The following is an 18,804-nucleotide window of genomic DNA, read 5'->3' as shown; positions in this document are numbered from 1 at the left end:
ACGCCCGTTGGATAAGCACGCCCAACACGTCACACTTCTCACCGCTGATAGGTCGACAGCAACGCGGCAACGTGACGTCACTGTCCTGTTCGTCTGTCATTGGCTATGACTGACGACCGACCTTGGTTGTCCTCCAGTCGGCCACTTTTTGAGTGGGTGTGGCATGCAGCGAGTATAAAAGAGGCGCGAGGAAGAGTGTTGGCACAGTGCAGGTTTGACTGACCTACCAGCAACAGTCTATACGAATTCACTAGCCACCATGAAGGTAAGGTGGATTTCGCTGTCGTGGTAGACGGATGTTTGGAGGAAGTGCGCATACGGTCACCGAAAGTGAGAAAAGAATACAAGGAACGGTGTTAAGCTCTTGTAGAGAATTGCGATTCATTTTTTCTCGATATTCGTGGGTTAAACTTGTAAAAAAAAATGATGAATTCTGCTACTTTGGTCTTGTTGAACTAATGTTAACTTAATTCTACAGCCAACTCCATCGCGTTACTAAGCCCGCACAAGTTAAAAGTCTCCAAAATGTTATCAGTAATTCAGCTACAAATACTCATAACTTTACGGTTCTTTTGGAGGGATCAGAGGGAAAGAGACCTGAAACATAACGCAAAATTTTTCGCTTGATGTTAGTCATCTGATTTCTGTTAACTGGAATGCGAGTTGAAGCCCTAGTCAGACATGATTTTTTAGATAGTTTAATTTCTAGTCTTTTGTGAAACATCGTTTTCAGTTCAGCAAAATGCTTTGCAGATGACATTTTTTAACATCTTTGTATAATCCTCGTTTCTGACACATCTAATTATTGCAGTTGTTGAAATGAAGAAAAGAAGTAAGCAAACAGAAACCCTCTCTATTTATTTGTAGAAATAAAACTGTCATGACTCGATGACTCCCAAATAGATCTATCATAATCTATTTCTTTTCAAAATGAAATTTCTGTTTAGTTATAACTTTCTCTTCCTTTCAAAGCTGTAAACAAACATTGCTGCCTTTTCCCTTTTTTAACGGTTGACCTCTTGGCAAGGATCATGCGAAACGTGATGTTAGTCGGAATGAAAGCGTACTAAGAAAAGTGCTTGCGGCTGTATTATAGATAATAAGCAACTGGGTAAGAAAATTCTCACATATACGTGTGTGTGTGCGTGTGTGTGTGTGTAAAGAAAAGACCCATTTGACAATATATGTAAAATATTTAGAAATAAGTACGTGCTCGCGTTGACAACGATAACTCTCACTCACCAATCTACAAAGCTGTTTGCATTAATTCTCTTCGAGGTCGTAAAGAATTCGTCTTAAATTATTCTGATAAAAGCTCAAAGGAATCCAGTAGCACATTAACCCCTCATTAACGTAACCATGGAAGCGTGTAGTCTAGAATCAAGATCAGCTTTTGCTCGCCTTATCGAAATCAAGTTTGCTTTGCCTTGAACGAAAGAACGACTTCAAAGCTTCTTTACTCAGGTTCGGTACCAGTTGGCACCGCTCGTTTTAAGGCGTGATCGAGGATCATTTTTCGCGCTTGCGTGGCACCTCAGTTGCGGCGGAATCTTGAAACCTTGCTTGCGGCTTCAAGCAAACATCACGGCCTTGTGATTAAGTTTCCTTTTTTTCCTCTGCTTTATCTTCTTTTTACTTGTAGTTCTTTGCCTAACATTGGCTACATTTCTTTCCGCGGATTTAGTGATGAAATCGTCAAGAACTGACGACAAAATATTCAGCCATTTAAAAAGGGATGCTTTATTTTTATTCCGTCGTAAGGAATCAAAAACTTTTGTTCATTTAGCGTAGTATATGAAGCATAGTCGTATTTTCCTGATGTTTCGATAACAGAAAATTTAAAAATTGTTTTTATTATTATGAGATATTATTCTAGAGAGCCAAAAAAATTGTGATGCTTCTTCAAAAAATTTATCAACCTGATGAGTAGAGCTTGTTCATCACAGAATAATAGAAAGTTAAATTTCATGATGAATGAGATAATAAAAAGGAATTCATTGGGACAACAATTGTGACTACGGGGGATTTTTTCAGATGTAAGTTCAAAATTCAAATTCAAATTCTCTTTTAAATTTTCTCAGTTAAGTATGCACAACGTTTCTACTGTTTGGCCTCCTTCTCTCTCTCTCTCTCTCTCTCTCTCTCTCTCTCTCTCTCTCTCTCTCTCTCTCTCTCTCTCTCCCTGGGAGACAAAAGTCGTGAATTCCAGAAGGCTGTTCGTGTTTCCGTCGACATGTGGTTAGAGCAAACGCGGGATTGCGTTAACTTTACAGAAAAATTATTTCCCGCTGAACAGGTACAAAGCAGCAAAGAAAGAGAGAAATATGAAAAATTCATAATCACACACGTATATGCATGTATGTATGTATATATACATATATATACACACATATGTATACTGTATATATATGTATGTATATACATAAATTTATACAAATTTATATAATATTATATATAGATAGGTAGACAGATGCAAGTATACTTTTGTCTGGTGCTTTTAGCATCCTAATTGATAATGATCTACCTCCGCCAAATTTTCGGACAGCAGCGACCCAGTCCGCAAGAGCTAGGACTGCTAACGTCAGTCTTAAACTTGAACATTTTATTCAGATCTTTTATTAGATGCAACAGTTTTCAACAATGACTGCCTTTTCTAAACGTGCCGGGAATAAAAGTTGCTCGTGTCTGTTAAATGTAATCACTTTGCTCAATATAACCGATGTGTTTCTAACCTTGCCTGCAAACACCAGTTCTTGGGAAGAGACAGCCTCCTCCACCTATGGTAACGTAATGACAACCTTTATCTCGCCCCTATGTACATCCTCTACTGCCACCTTCATGTCCCATTACCCCTCAGACAATGAGGATTTTACGCTAGGAAATGTCAGGCGCCGCGGGCCTTGAACTTCTACGGACTTGGAAAGGCCAGGATGGTCATCTAGCATTTTCGTAAACGCCCTGTGTTGTTTTACAAAATTTCGCTAGTTTAAAGTCCATTATGTCAAACAGACAATTTCCCCTCATTCTTTTAACATTTTGATAAAGATAAAGCACCGTCCTTATTTAAATCATAATGAAATGACTAAACAAAAGAATAGATTTCGCGGGACTGGCAACTTTGTTGTTGGTCCCTCGGTTATTTACGAGTGACTCACACCTGTGCCTCGTGGTTGAACTTTTTTCTAGATCTTCCCGTTCCACTTTCACTCTCTTTCTTAAATTGATGGTTCCGCTGCAAATGGCAATAATGCCTTTTGACCTTCCCTTAAACTATTTACTTCCTTTTCATGGGTAATTAACCTTTTCCTTTCCCTTCCTTGACTGTTATTTACTTAATGGGCACTGTATGACGATAAGATTTTCTATGGAGATGGGTTATTGAAATCATAGATGTATATTTTTTTTATTTTATATTACAGCGGAATCGGATGTTCCCTAAAGTCGAGAGAGATAGAGAGAGAGCAGAACTTGATTTTTGATTGAGCACCCAAAGTAAAGAGTCCTTTCAGTATTTCGTAATCAATTGTGCCTGGTTATATCATCGCATTCTATGACCTGACACGGGACGAAAAAGCCTGGAGTGCAACTGCGGCAAAGTAAAAGATTGGTATTTGCTACTCAATCACGTGTTCTCGTCCAGAGGTTTTCCCATTTTCTAATCACTAGATGTCATAAACTTTCGATGAGTTTTCAAATTAGAATTTGCCATCATTATCTTTTTTTCACTTCGTTCATTTGTTATTTGGTCATATTTTTTTATCTGTGCAAAAAAAGGTCTTCATCAATATTTCTTTCGGTTTGTGTCGCAATGTGATATAAAAATACTAACCTGAAATCATTCACAAAAGCCCCATATAAGATTCATCGTCTTAGAAAGTTAAAACACAGTCGATCTTCTCATACGGCCTTAAGGTCCTGTGCTGCTTAAATCACAGTTTAATGGAAAAACACTATCAGCAACATACAATTAGATGGCATTTTAGGAAATTGGTATTAATTAGAGAGTTGGGTTGCTTAAATTATCGTTATCGGAGCACTGTCAGTTTCAGCGAACTGACTCTGCCGCTTCCGAGGTGGCCTCGGGCTGAGACAAAACGGAAATAGCGACTGAAGGTCATTTTGCCGCTTCAACAGAGTTCGTGATCCTGTAGCGACGTGCAGCAAAGCTTCCATGTCGCGTAGCGAACACCACGAAAAGTAAAACAAATTTCTGTAAAGGAAGTATAGAAAAAGCGCCTTAACTGACTGCAATATCTGTCCGATTTGGAAGCCTTCGTCAGAGAAATTAGTTGTATTTTATCAAAGTGGAAGAGCTCATCATTTGCTAAAGACCGTTTGCAAATATCATGGATATTATCATGATTAAGTTCTTGTTTACCTGGCCTTTTAGCTATGCTAAAGTGCCGTATAAAGCGATGATTTATGCGTTTGTTTGGGCTGTACGAAGACGCTCGTTGTTCCTAAACATTCAGGCAAATACCGACACGTGTATACGCAAAGGGATATGTCTGCCCCTTGTCGATATATACACATTATAATTAAAAAATTCCTACCATGAGTAACTGTGAGAAACATTTTCATTAGATCACCTGCACTGACGCCATTTTCATTAGATGCCAGTGAACCAATCATTCAATACGGGTAATATGCGAAGGTCAAAATGTGACTCTTTAGGAAAGGACTTGTTACGAAGGTAGCCTCCGGTAAGGTATGGGTAGCTGGTCAGCATCTGGTAGTCGAACATATGTAATAATGCACGATTAGGTTCAGGTCTTAATCTTCAAAGAAACAGCAGTGAAAAAGATTTGTTATTAAAAAGGTCAGGAACTGCACTCTCTCTCTCTCTCTCTCTCTCTCTCTCTCTCTCTCTCTCTCTCTCTCTCTCTATATATATATATATATATATATATATATATATATATATATATATATATATATATATATATATATATATATATATATATATATATATATGCAGAATCTACTGGTCACTTTTACCAGATACATATGTAATTGTAATAGCCACAATGCCCTCTTAACTTCTCGAATTCTTCGCGCTTTTTTTGGATATGCTTGTCACTACAAAGCCGTAAGATCCAAGCGCAAGAAATTGAAGAGACTGTGATGCCCGGTCGCGGGAAACGAACCCGCGTCACCATAATCACAAGGAGGTCACGTTGCCAATCTGACCACGAGAATATATATATATATATATATATATATATATATATATATATATATATATATATATATATATATATATATATATATATATATATATATATATATATATATATAAGACGCTGGTTTTTCAATAGTGCTTATTTCAGGTTTCATCACAACGAGGATATGACAAACTAACACCAAAAGGATGTTCATGAAGGCACTCCAAAAGACTTGTAAACCTAAACAAACAATACAAACTTACGACTTTTTCATACACAATAACTTATCTAAACTTCTTTCTTGTGTCTGACCAGTCGAAAAATAGTTACGTTTTAATTAATTCTCGTCACAAATACATCGTGATGCACAGGTGTAAGACTTAATTTCCCAGGGATTTATAATCAATAAGTTCTATAGAAAGCAAGACCCAAAAAATCTTGTTTTTCTCCAGTTATATCATGAAGTATTTATCATAAATGTGGCTTCCAAGTGGGTTTTCCAGCCATGAGTGACTTAGCCTACCTAATATTTGTTTTATTTTTAGCGTTATTTCGAATAAAAAAAAAAAAAAGTTTTCCTTGAAGAAACGATCACGCAATCGTACAATCTGACCACAAGGGTTTACTGGAAGAGCAAGTTTCAGTTTCTGATAAAAATAGATTGATCAATATGTAGCTTCTGTAAAGCTTGAGCACGCACACTTGTTAACAAGCACAACGCGCGTACGCACAGTTACTGTAACTTCATTGTTTGTGGTTGCTACCGAAATACTCCGTCTACAGCTCAAACGGACTGTTTTTGCCCATCGGACGGAGTTATGTCTAACAATAAGACCACAATTTCAAGTCGTTCCTTCTTCACATTCTGTTTCTTGCAGACTTGCTCTTCTTATTCCGTTCCGCAGCCTTCTTTTAAACTATTCATTACAATCATAGTCTTGTACTAGTCAAGGTTCGAACATTCCTACTTTACGAATTCTGAGAATAACAACCAAGATGGGGATGTGTTGACATGGGAAAGTGAGTCAGTCGTGGAGTTCCTAAAAAAATGGCATAGTTAGCCCCAGCAATCTCCCTACCCCAACTCTCTCTCTCTCTCTCTCTCTCTCTCTCTCTCTCTCTCTCTCTCTGTAATAAGTTCATTCAGTGTCGGTTTTCTCCTGATATGCGCTGCATCTTGTTAAAAATGGAAATTATCCATTTCCAAGGTTCTCTTTATTTTCCTTCTTCAGAGGCAGACATATTTTTTTTTCTATATGATTTCTTAATTTCCTGTGCACTCCTCATCCGTTCGGATTTTCATAATCTTCCAGGGAAATCGATTGCTTCAGCTGAAAACTGTAATCCTCGGAGGATGGCATAGTAAAAGGATGCAAAATCCTTTTTTCTTCCCGTCTTTATTTGAATACACTGCTGGATGTTACTGTTAAGTACAGCCCATCTGTTTTGTATAGTAACATCATAATTAGAAAACTAAAACAAATAGAATACGTTAATACTTTCCTTCACAGCCTCAGAAAGACAACCTCATGTCCCCTAAAGCAATAATCCCCCCACCTCTCTCTCTCTCTCTCTCTCTCTCTCTCTCTCTCTCTCTCTCTCTCTCTCTCTCTCTCTCTCTCTCTCTCTCTCTCTTCACAATAAATAACCCCAAGGAGAATCCAAGGAAATAAAAAAATCCCATTCGCTTTACAATTACAAAGGCGCTGTTCACTGCAACCAAATCAGAAACAAAAAGGACCTGCTTTCGAAAGGCCAAAGGAGCAGAGCGCCAAAAAAAAAAAAAAAAAAAAAAAAAAGGAGTACAGTAGATGGCGCCAAAGATAAAAATAAGATTAGATCATTATCTTGGCACTGTTCATAAAGGGCGACGAAGTCAGATTCCAGCGGGAATTGTAACATTTTTCATGTTTTCCTGTTTAAATAATTTGTAATCACTCTCATGCTATTTTTTTTTTAAATACAGCTATGAATAAACACTTCACAGGCAAAAAAAAAAAAAGGAAATTCATGGATTGCTGAGAATTAACTTTTCAACCCGCTATGAACGTTTTATTACACTGCAGTTAAACCCCGTACGATGTGTAACAGGATAAATTTAAAAGACGCTTATTTTAAATCAAAGTATAAGGGATTCTACTGTGAAGAAAAACGACTAAGAAAAAAGCAGCGTTCCTACTTCTGCGTTCTGGAAAATCAACAAAAAAGAAACTGTTGATCTATTTATTGACATAATCGATTATAATACATTTTTATTTACTTCATTGCCTAATTCAAAGTTCCAATTTTCATTGCCTCTGTTTATCTTTACAAGTAAACAACGTGTAACGTTCTGACTATTTAAACTACAGAATTTTAAGTAACATGGCCTACCTTTATGTTAAACGACATGCATCTAAGTAGCACGACTTGACCTGCAGGCCCATTGCTACTGATGTTTTATGCTACGTTCACTAATACGAAAAATGTTCAGAGTAATAGAGAATAACATTTAGAATTTAACCAACAAGACTTACATGGGAACGTGGAATGTATTCTAGTCAGAACTTGTTGGTGAAATAGTTACCGATTTCAAAAAGCATCGGTAAAGAAATGACACAATTTCCTTTTAAGATAGAGAGCTTAGTAATAACAAAAAGACTGGAAATTTTTCCTCCTCTAGTTGTCCGAACTACTCGATCTTTTACCTTCTACATGATTGCTGCACATTTAGAACTGGTTCTTCCTTGCCTTTCTATTGACTGGACGGGTTAATATAAATCTCTCTCTCTCTCTCTCTCTCTCTCTCTCTCTCTCTCTCTCTCTCTCTCTCTCTCTCTCTCTCTCTCTCTCACCATTTGAGATTAATGACTTTTTTTTGAAATAGCAGAGGATTTCCTAGATACGCACATTTGGCAATGAATAACAATCAAACTTTAAATTGGTAGCTTGACGCTAGAAATTGCTTTTTTTTCAGTTGATTAATTAAGTCTTTCAATATAAAGAACATTATGTCCGAACAAGAAACATTCTGATGTAGTTGCGTTCAGTGTTACTGAAGAAAATGTGTAAACTTTTATCTCCTATAAAGGAATATTGGCAGTTTCAGGAATAAAGTAAAATGGTCTGTTCCCATAGAAAAAATGCAACAAAATCTTTAGGAAAAAGGAAAAGAGAACGAGATCCTATCAGAGCAGTGATGGTATTTCACAAAATGAGTCTTTTCAAGGATAATGCCATTGCCATTGCAATTTTTAGCAGCCGCCCTCATTTGACTTTCAGATAAGTTTTTGTTTCCACGCGCGAGGTTTCTCTGGGCCACTTTTTTCACGCAAGACGATTTTCTTTGTTCGTTCTGCTTTTTTTTTCTTTTAAATCACCGTAATCTAGGCTATTGCCATGAAAATCTCCCTCCTCCGGTGCGTAACGTGATCTTCATTATCTTCCCTACAATCAGTTAAACCTTTTTCATGGAGCACTTTACCTTGCAATATCGATTTCTTTTGAAATCAAAACCACTTGCATAAAACACATACGTCACGACAATACGACAATCCTATCGTTGCGTCACTATCCACAACAGAGATCATAAGTCGGTTTCTTAAATGGGATTACTTAGATAGCCACCATTTTCGTTCTCTTTCTCCCTAAACGAAAACGTCATCAACGGAAAGTATATTATTATCCAATCACAGATTTAGTGTACCTGCAGAAGCTTCATGACCCTTTCCCTTTCCGTACCGGGAGTATACGCAGCTCGGGGAAATTTGTCTCAACAACAAAAAGAAACCGGGCCAGTTTCAGTTAATCCTCGCACAGGAACGAGTTTACTCTCGGACTCTAAAATAAAAAGTTCTGATGAATCAAGGTAAAGCCTGCGATCGTCTAACGACTTTTTCTTCGCTTGTCCTTCTCTGCTTATGCATACCAGCTCAGTACCGCTAATTCGTATAACGTTCACTCTTTAATTTAATGTGAACCTTCTGTAGGTCATGGACACGGTTGTTGTGTGCATGCCCTTAAGTGACTGAAATTGCTTACGCGTTGTATTATTTGTTACCGTTTATATGCATAAGTTTTAGGTGCGGAACGATGGCCCCCAGTGGAATGAACAAGCAATAGGCCTACTTAAAAATTCTGAGATCATTGGGTCCTTGTTAGTCCACTTATATCAATGGGAAGAATATGAAATTTACTTTGAGGTATTACCTTCGAAAGTACCATGCAACCAGCATTGTTTGTTTAGATTTAATGTTCTCACTTTTCTTGTCCCTGTTTGTTTGTATGGACATGTATCCCATAAAACCACGTGGCAGTAAAAGTGAATTGCATAACAACATAGCAAGCAGTGCTACATCTAGGTACTCTGACACCACTGCATGCAATGGTTACAAAGTTTGCACTTGGAGCTGTTTTTTCATGACGATCTTTCCGTGAGATGAAGGTGATCACTTTCGGCTAGTTTACTCTCTAAAATCTTTTTTCGTGAGCGCAAAGTCCGTCTATTTGGGCGAAGCTCTTTCCCGTACGAGTTATAAATTCTCCCCTTTATGTTTGTTTTCAGACCTCAGTAATGTTCCTCCTCCTGGCTTTGGCCACCGTCTCTTATGCTGACAAGACTGAAGAGAGGCAGATTATCCAGACCCTAAAGAACTTCAAAAGTTTCAGAAACGACTTCACTTCATCTGGCAACGAGGGCAAATATGCGTAAGTTACAGAGAGGAGCACTGAAATAGCACTTTTACTTCTAACTATTCTGCATTTCTTTAAAACCTTTATTTTTTCTTATTTTTCCTCTTTACTTCATTATCAGGATACCCGACTATTGGGAAATTAAATATTATTGTAGTTTTCTGTAGCTTCTACTTTTTTATATACTGCATTTCTTTAAAACTTTACTTCTTCTTTTTTCTACTGCTTCTTTATTAGAATACCTGACTACTGGGAAATTAATCATTTCTGTAATTTTCTCTAGCTCATAGTTTTTAATGTACTGCACTCCTTAAAAACTATTCCTTCTTTTTCTTCTACTTCTTTATTAGGATACCTAGTAATTGGAAATTAAACATATCTGTAATTTTCTCTACTTTAGTAATTACCGCCAGTTGAGCAGAGCATGATATGGGTAATTCTGAATTTTTTCTAAGCTATTTTCTTTCTTTTCCTGAAAGATTTGCGTACCACGTTGGCGACAGCGAACGCGCCGAAGAGCGAAATGAAGAGGGCGAAGTGAGTGGCCAATACGCTTTCGTGGCCCCTGAAGGAGACGAATACGAATTCAAGTACAACGCTGACGAAGAGGGTTACCGTGTAGAGAGCGATGCCCTCCCAGAAGCTCCTGAAGATACCGATGACGTCAAGAAAGCTAAGGAAGAGTTCTTCCAGGCTTACCAGAAGGCCCTTGAACGCGCAGAAGAAGACGACTACGAATATTCTGAAGAAAGTTATGAAGATTCTGACGAAGATTCAGAATCAGATGAAGAATCTAGCGAAGAGTCCAGCGAAGAGGACGACGACGACGACGAAGAGGAGGAAGAAGAAACCGTCAGAGGAGGTTCTCCCTTTGGATTCAGAGTGCCCATCCCTTACAACAGGAAGTAATAAGCAAACCACGGTCTTCTAGTTGATGCCTCTAGCTCCTCGCCAGCCACTTCACACCCCGTCTTGAATCATGGTGGTATAGTACAGAAGTGGTGAGCAGCTCTGGACTACCTTTCCTCATTTCGACAGTGTTTGTAAATACAGTTTTTACCCAACGACTCGAGTAGAATTAGATGATGTCTTGTGAGCCTTTGTTATCGGGCTACAGTCCCAGAGCTGCGCATCACTGCAGAGGTAGCCTCAGCCCACCATCCCAGTCCCTTCAGTCAAACATGTCACTGTACATAAGCCATTAATCTTTAAGCTAGTCCGACTATGTAGCAGCGCCGAAACCTTTGACGATGTAAAACTTCTTCTACCTTTAGACGAAGTTGGCAGACACGAGTTAGATTTTAGGTTGTACAAAAAAATCTCTCGAAACGCTCAAAATATAGATATTTATAAAAATGAAATATTTATTGAAAAAATATTTTTGTAAAATTGTCTGAGAGAGATTCATGACACATGTCACTTATACATATAGGATTTATAAACAAGTACACAAATATGTAATATTTCAATAAAGTCTTTTTATCTTAAAGAAAATAATTACTTTCTTTCTACCACTTTCTTAATTCCATCTGAATAATTTTGACAGACCTATAAATGAACTATGATTAAAGAAGAAAATAGATCTCGTAACTGAAAAGAATGAAAGGGAACAGCTGAGTAAAATGGAAACTACCAAAAGAAAGTATTGTCAAAAATGAACAAGCAAAATTTGTGGCTTATCTGAGTGAATGATTTCAGGTACGGATTTCAAAAGGTGAAATCTTATTTTTTCAACTCTAGCATCTACGGGTAAATTCTTTATTTCATTAACGAAGTTCCGAAATCTTTTCAATACTCGCAATATTTATAAAAATAATTTCAGTTTTGGGCCTAAACCAGTTAATCCCAAAATATCTTTCATGTTTGAGGTTGCATTGGCTTGTACCGTGAGAATCAACCCATCTATGAATGAACGAAATATGTAGATAAAAACTAGTTGATTTGGAGAAGAAATGGCCTTATTCATAATCCAGTCCTATCAAGTATGGATTACTACTCTCCAAAACTATTAGTGATTTTCACAACAGAAATTTTTCGATCTCTGTTGAGCCATTACTAACTACTTCAGTAACAAAGTTCTACAACTGTTACTCAGTACTTTGAAGGTCACTCATTCGTAGGTATATGAATACTTTTGAATTTTTTATTTCATTTTCTTATAAAACAGTAATTCTCCGCCCGGTTCGTCACTAAAAAGGATGCTTCACCTGGAAACGTCTAAAAACAAATAAGGTTTTGTTAATACAAGTTTGGAATTTGTATTGTGCATGTCGTCGTCTTTTGCATGTGCTCTTATGGATTTTACGGTGCATTAGGATAAGCACCGACTGCAGTATTCTGAATTTTCAGCAAGATGAGAAAGCATAAAAAATTTACTCGTGAACGGCCTAAAAACAGAAATTGCGACTGACAGTGTGGTGTTAGGCATCTGACCTCCTCAGTTTCCGAGTAAATACCTTATCTCAGTATTTAATTTTGCTTGCCTAATTTAGGAAAAGAAGGAACCAGATATCCTCTTCAGGGCGTTTGTCGAGAATTTTCCTCGGTTTTTATACCGGTTCGTGCCCGTTGTCCTGAGCAAGGATACAAAGTCCACTGACTATGGCTTCGAATCAGCACGACAGGGTGGTAGTTATACCACACTCGAACACATTTTCTAATTTTACTACTAAAATAAACTTCAACACAAAAAAACACACCCAAGCTATCTAATACTACGTTAATAGGAAAAATTATATGCAAACTTACAATGATTTTGCGATAATCCAAACAACAGCTGGGTTTACAACCAGGAGCACTGAACAAAAAGCAAGGGACGAATTCTGGAACACGGGGGTTAGGGGCAATCAAGACGCAAAAAGTTACTTTAAATTTGTTACAAATCGCTAAAATCGCAATTTGATCGAGCCTACGAATGTAGTGTTACTACGTGACATGATACATATCAATGCAAGGCAAAGATGGGCGTCGATCAAACTGGATTAAAAGACAGTAGCCTACAATTGTCGCCCGTTACACACAAAACACGTCTGTCCATCCTCGCGCCTAGAAGATGAGTATATGGATTATGTAATATGTAAAGGACCTCGGGTTTGTATAGTTAGGGAAAACACAATTTACTTCAAAAAAATTGTTATATTTGAAATTATAGAGCTCGATTTTGAATTAATTTTCAACTCTTATAATATGCAAATGTATCAAATTCTGTAAGGGTTAAAGTTTAGCTACAAAGGGAATTTCTACTTTGGGGGCATGTGGGGGGCCTAGAGTCTAATTGGAGGTGCCCGGGGCCACCCATAGCGACGCCACTGATCACTTGCCTTGGCTATCGAGAAAATTCATGACATTATTGATGACAATTTCTTTTGGTTATCTATATCGGAATAAGCTCTCTCCCAATTTTAGGAGTTGTCATCTTCATTTCAACCTCTGATATTTCAATCTTCATTATATTGCATCCCACTCATCAATCATAGCATACCGCTCTACTGTGATTTCGTATCTCAGTTTCCTACCTTATTAAAACTTGTATAATTTGCATACCATTGGGCTTAACATCCTATCCAATCCATATCCTTTCCTTCATCGGATTGGCAGTCATCAATCAGAGCATACAGCTCTACTGTGATCTCGTATCTCAGTTTATTACCTTATTAAAATTATTTAATTTGCATATCTTTGGGGCTAATATAACAAACAGGGTGGCGCCATTTCAATTTTCTGACACTTTCTGTTATACCGTTGACTAGATTCACATCCTATCCAATCCTTATCTTTTCCTTCATCGGATTGGCAACTGGAACAAAACATCTAATTAAGTCGGCTAAATTAGAAATTATTTAAATGGTCGTAAGTGGCTTAGATTAAACTAGGCTAATTATTTACATGTATTAGTAGTGTAAAATCTCGTGTGATATGGGTACTGTAGAGTGAATAAATGAGACGCCTAATGATTGGTATTGAAAGGTCTTGTCTAGAGCAGGATTAATAGAGCAATTAATCCTGGTCTAGAGGAGAGTGAGGAAACACAAGCTAAAATGTGACATCCTAATCTATGTACCCAGCTTTTAATAAGTGTAACTATAGTGTCCATCGCTGTTGCTGGACACTATAACCAACAGACGTCTCTGACAGCGCGGGACGCAAGAACCAAAGAAGAAGAAAATAGTGAACGAGTGTTGTTGGTGTAAACAAAGATCCTCGTAACTGTGAGGTGGTGTCAGCCAGAAACCGAGAACGGTGGTCACGTTTCCCATTAGTTTGGCTAGATTTTGACGGGCAAAATTTACCTCACGGTTTTAAGAAGAATGAAGCTTATAACGCACAACATGCTAACAAGTAAAGCCTTAAAGAATGTGAAGGAAGGCTTTCCATTACGTATCCAGGTAAGATCCAGTTGGCCCACGTACACCAAACGTCGGTAATGTAGGCTAGGCTAACTATAACCCAGGCTAGGCTAGGATAGCTACGTAATTTAGAGAGATTCAAGGCACTAGCGAACTCTGTAGAACTATAGAACAGCTCCGCATGGGGTATTGGGCTACCTTGGAAACTTGACTTTTCTGATGTTTTAGCGGTCGACTGTAATTAACCTCAGAACTGATATGCTGTTGTATGCCGGCCATCCTGGAATCCTATTGCGCGTGCGCAGTGTTATAGGGGAACTTTTGGTAAAAAGTGGAGTTTCCTTCACTCCCCCTCCCCAGCTTAGTAACACGACCTGCTAGGTTAGGTTAGGGATAGAGTTAAGTAGTAGCTCTGCAGCGGCGACGGCCTTCTAACTTGACACTTTCTACAGTTTTTTGGCTGCTAATGATGGATTTTCCTTCAGTTTTTGTTGCACGAATGTAATTAGCCTGTAATTAACCCCTGAAGTTCATCCAACAAGGTAGGAGACCCGATGGGAATGCGGGGTTATGGGTGGGGTATACCCCCGGGACAGTGTTATTTGGGTATGTAACGGCTCACCCGCTTGTTTCTACCCTACAATTTAGGGAACCCCTAGGGAAAGCGGGGTTATGGGTTGGGTAGACAACGAGGCATGAGAAACCAGCCAAAATTTACTTTTTACTGCACCTGAGACATGAGAAACTGCTAAATAAATGGAGAACAAACAAGAACATTAAATGAGCCGACACAAAGGCAACCCCTCCCATTACTACAGTCCACCCAAACATTTATTGAGGAGCCATTGGTTCATCCCTCTTTCCTTTACTGAGGAAACTCGGAGATTGGGGGGGCTAACCCCCTCAAACACTTATCTACCCAATCACATTGCGCTGTTAGCCCCCTTGAGGAAAACCCCCCCAAACCTTGCCACTCAAATTTGCTAACACCACGCCCCCCTATTTGGGGGGCTGTGTCCAGTTTCCAGGGTTCACATACGCGTCCTGCACAAGACAGGGCACGGGTATGTCTGTTTTGAACAGTCATATTCCGTCTGGCAAGTGCAATAACTTGTTAACATGTTTTCCCTAAGCATGAAACTAACACACCCTGCATGCAATCCTCCCAGACTGTAAGTTAACACAGCAAAGAAGAAAACACAGATACGTTTTTGAGTTTCCCCTTGTAAGTTTCAATGTTCTTGGTTGCACTTGTTGCAACACAGGTACCCCCCTGGATGTAGGGAGATTATATCCCCCCAAACCTACTACTAAACACGGCGAAATGCATTTACCCCACCAGCCAGTACTAAACTTGGCGAAAGTGTATATGTACCCCAAAAAAAAAAACACTTTCCCCTTCCCCACACACATTTTTCACACGGCAGTATCGTTTCTTTACTTCCTTCTCATAACCAGCAAGTTTCCATTCCCCCGAACTCACTACTAAACTCGGCGAAATGCATTTAACTCGCCATTCCAGCACTAAACACGGTGAAAGCGTATCTGTACCCCAAAAAATCATTTTGCCTAGTCACATTTTTCACATCCCTACACACAATTTTCACACAGCAGTATCATTACTTTACTTCCTTCTCATAACCAGTGAGATTCCATTCCCCCGAACCCACTACTAAACACGACAAACTGCATTTAACACGCCAACCAGTACTAAACACGGCGAATGGGGCCAGTACTAAATACGGCGCCAAATTTGCATGTAAATGTCCTTAAAGCCTGAGGTTTGGAAACTTTACAATGAATGATTTCCAGTTGAAATATTGAATGGGACAATTGAAAACAGCAAGAAAACTGTTGAAAAGATGTTTGTCATATGGAATTCAGACATGAAACAAACTTTTATCGCCATATGTTTAATATGGGATTGGCTAAGGAAACCTAGGTAATTCTAAGGGTTAATTACAGGTTAATTATATTTGTGCAACAAAAATTGAAGGTAAATCCATAATTAGCAATGAAAAAACTGTAGAAAAAGTCAAGTTAGAAGGCCGTCGCCACCACAGAGCTACTACTTAGTTCTACCCGTAAAATAATGACGGTAAATACCTTAAACATAATATCTTACGTTGTTTTGTTTGTTACGGCTTAAATGACTTACAGCCAAAATGGCCAAGACCGGGCGGGGTACTTGATGGGATGTTCGGATTGGAAATGAATAATATCCCATATGGCTCCCTGCATATGCACAGAACCATTCCATAACAACAACATGGCAGTCCGGTCTTTCTTCCAGCAATTTCCCCCACCCAGAACCCTGCGTTCCCAAAGGGTCCCCAACTGTATCGGGTAGAGATATGAGGGTAATATTAATTGACCGACAATAAGCAACACTATAGTCTCCCCAGCGTACTTGGTCAAATGAGGGTATCAGGAGGGTGAAAGAGCGATGCCAAATGTACTTTCCTCATTTTGCAAATCAGGCTATTGAAGACTTCCTTTTGATTCTTTAAAAAAAAGGGGCTTTATTTAAGAAACACGTCTCATTATAACTGAGGGCAGTTTTATAATAATAATATTGGAGAAGCAAATCCACAGTTATGTATATGTATATATATTTAAAGATAAATCAATAAAGATAGCTGTCGGGAACTTGTTCGGTTTCTCAATCTGATGCGTTGATGTAGCACTCCCAAGTAAACTCAAAACAAGCGAAGTTGTTTATAAACTATGGAGCCAGTTGTCAAACATAGATCAGGTAATGCTGTCGTTTTCTGATGAAAGTCCTGCCAGTCGCCTGGAACGTCTAATTGGTCCTTGCTCAGTGCTGTCGTTTTGCTGGTCATCAGCTGCATAGGCGCTTGCAACATCGGTTACTAGAAGTAACCGAGTTACCTGAATGGGAGAAAGAGAGGCAACCGCAGCATCAAAAGAACATGACAAATAAAAAATAAAAAATTACTTTTAAAATTTGGTAAACAGTAAACAAGTGTGGAAAAATTAACAATGAAAAAATATAGTCTAGCATATTGCCTGGAGAATTTGCATGTCCCTCATGGCCATTTTTGTGAGCTTACAAGACTTTTATAAAAAATCTTATTACAGTTGCCCCTTAGCTTATCAGATTCTTTAGGAGGTTCTCCCTACGGACTCACAGCAAATTCTGAAAAGTTACAAAGACCTTCTTTGTACTGGACATGCACTTGCACATTCAAGATATCCCACAGCCAACAGTAATTACATATCCTCTTTCCTACACAAACTTGTACTTTACACTTATCATTCAATTTAAGACTTTATATGCAAAATGGATGTATAGAAAGATGGTGTAGTAGCAAATTGTGTGAACCTTTCCACCCCACCTTTGACACGCACACACACACACAGGTTTATTAACTCCAAATACCAGCTGTGACCCTGGCACTGGGGCTACTGTTGTACCTAGTTACTGACATCCTTTGAGACTTTAATCATTCTGCCATATTGGGGTGATTTTTTTCCTGCCAGCCTTGCTGTGCGGAAAGGGTTAATAATGTAGCGAATAACCAAGGAATTCTGATGAGTTAAGCTGAGGGGCTACTGTAGCACTGAAAATTCCAAGACTGAATTTACTGACAGCGTGCATTACCTGAAGAAAGCTAAATTACCGTGGTTATTAATATAGTCATTTTTTCATTTTTTTCAGGCTGATGAGGTTAGAAACGTTGATATAGATTTTGATCGGGAGTTCATTTCTAGAATGATTCCAAAACTGGACTGGAATGCACTGAAATTTGCAGCACAATGTGTATGTATCATTTTTTTTTTTATTAATCTCTTGGTTAGACATTTTATTTTGGTGGTCAAAACAGAATCTCTACCAAAATATGGTGAAATTTTACATAGTTGATTTCCATACTTTGAATTTGTAAAATCTGTGCCTAGGTAAGCTGTTAAATGATATCAGTTAGTTTATAAATAATACAACATAGTTTACTCTGTAACTAGCAACATTGCTAGTGTTTTTGCCGTACTCCATTTTATTTTTTCTTTATGAAATTGTCAGGTTGGGCATCAAGAGGACCTACCAGAAACATTACCAGAAGGATATGACAGTGATGACGATTTACTGAAGAAGTTACACCATATATTATTAGAGGTTTGTACATTCGCAGATCTTAAGGAATAGCAGCCTGTTGATTTTGAGATAATTTTATTGAAACTGTATTGCCAGTTCTGCTTATCTTATTTATAATAAAAAAAAAATGTAGTACTGTGCAAGCCCCTCAAAAACAGTTTCTGAATCAAGTGTAACTTTAGTCTCCAAACAGTACAGTCATGGCCAATCTTTTTTAAACATTTAAATAAATTTTTTTATTTTACAGGTGGAAGTTATCAATGGTTGTTTAGAGTGTCCAGAGACTCACCGAAAATTTCCTATCAGTAACGGCATCCCAAACATGCTTTTGAACGAAGATGAAGTTTAAATAATAAGAAGAAAACTCTAAACATATTCTTTTGTTTATAGATATCACTTTTTTAATCAAATATGCTTTTATGTTTATGTCCATGGTCTCTTGATTTTTATTTTCTTGTTTTATAAGAAAAATCATTGCATTACATGAAATACAAGCTAAACGATGGTT

At 38.1% G+C, this 18,804-nt stretch overlaps 2 protein-coding genes across 2 annotated transcripts; both read left to right on the top strand.

The window, feature by feature from the left end:
- The first annotated feature begins 144 nt into the window (after positions 1-144).
- LOC136843102 (larval cuticle protein 65Ag1-like) lies at positions 145-11,330 on the top strand. The gene is made up of 3 exons (XM_067111103.1): positions 145-265; positions 9,709-9,851; positions 10,316-11,330. Exons 1-3 carry the CDS (start codon positions 260-262, stop codon positions 10,743-10,745), a joined length of 579 nt encoding a protein of 192 aa, XP_066967204.1. The 5' UTR covers positions 145-259; the 3' UTR covers positions 10,746-11,330.
- Positions 11,331-13,992: 2,662 nt separating this feature from the next.
- On the top strand, positions 13,993-18,796 carry Trmt112 (tRNA methyltransferase subunit 11-2). The gene is made up of 4 exons (XM_067111102.1): positions 13,993-14,221; positions 17,865-17,966; positions 18,225-18,317; positions 18,544-18,796. Exons 1-4 carry the CDS (start codon positions 14,144-14,146, stop codon positions 18,643-18,645), a joined length of 375 nt encoding a protein of 124 aa, XP_066967203.1. The 5' UTR covers positions 13,993-14,143; the 3' UTR covers positions 18,646-18,796.
- Positions 18,797-18,804: the final 8 nt, after the last annotated feature.

The sequence above is a fragment of the Macrobrachium rosenbergii genome, chromosome 11 (genome assembly GCF_040412425.1).
Source record: "Macrobrachium rosenbergii isolate ZJJX-2024 chromosome 11, ASM4041242v1, whole genome shotgun sequence".
NCBI classification, from domain to species: domain Eukaryota; kingdom Metazoa; phylum Arthropoda; class Malacostraca; order Decapoda; family Palaemonidae; genus Macrobrachium; species Macrobrachium rosenbergii.
This window is presented reverse-complemented; position numbering and strand designations above follow the sequence as displayed.

Bases quoted from the DNA above. Each gene is read 5' to 3' on its own strand.
- LOC136843102 (XM_067111103.1), top strand. The intron at 9,852-10,315 runs GTAAGTTACAGA...TTTTCCTGAAAG, and splicing joins GGCAACGAGGGCAAATATGC to ATTTGCGTACCACGTTGGCG.
- Trmt112 (XM_067111102.1), top strand. From the start codon at position 14,144: ATGAAGCTTATAACGCACAACATGCTAACAAGTAAAGCCTTAAAGAAT. The intron at 14,222-17,864 runs GTAAGATCCAGT...CATTTTTTTCAG, and splicing joins GCTTTCCATTACGTATCCAG to GCTGATGAGGTTAGAAACGT. The intron at 17,967-18,224 runs GTATGTATCATT...TGAAATTGTCAG, and splicing joins TGAAATTTGCAGCACAATGT to GTTGGGCATCAAGAGGACCT.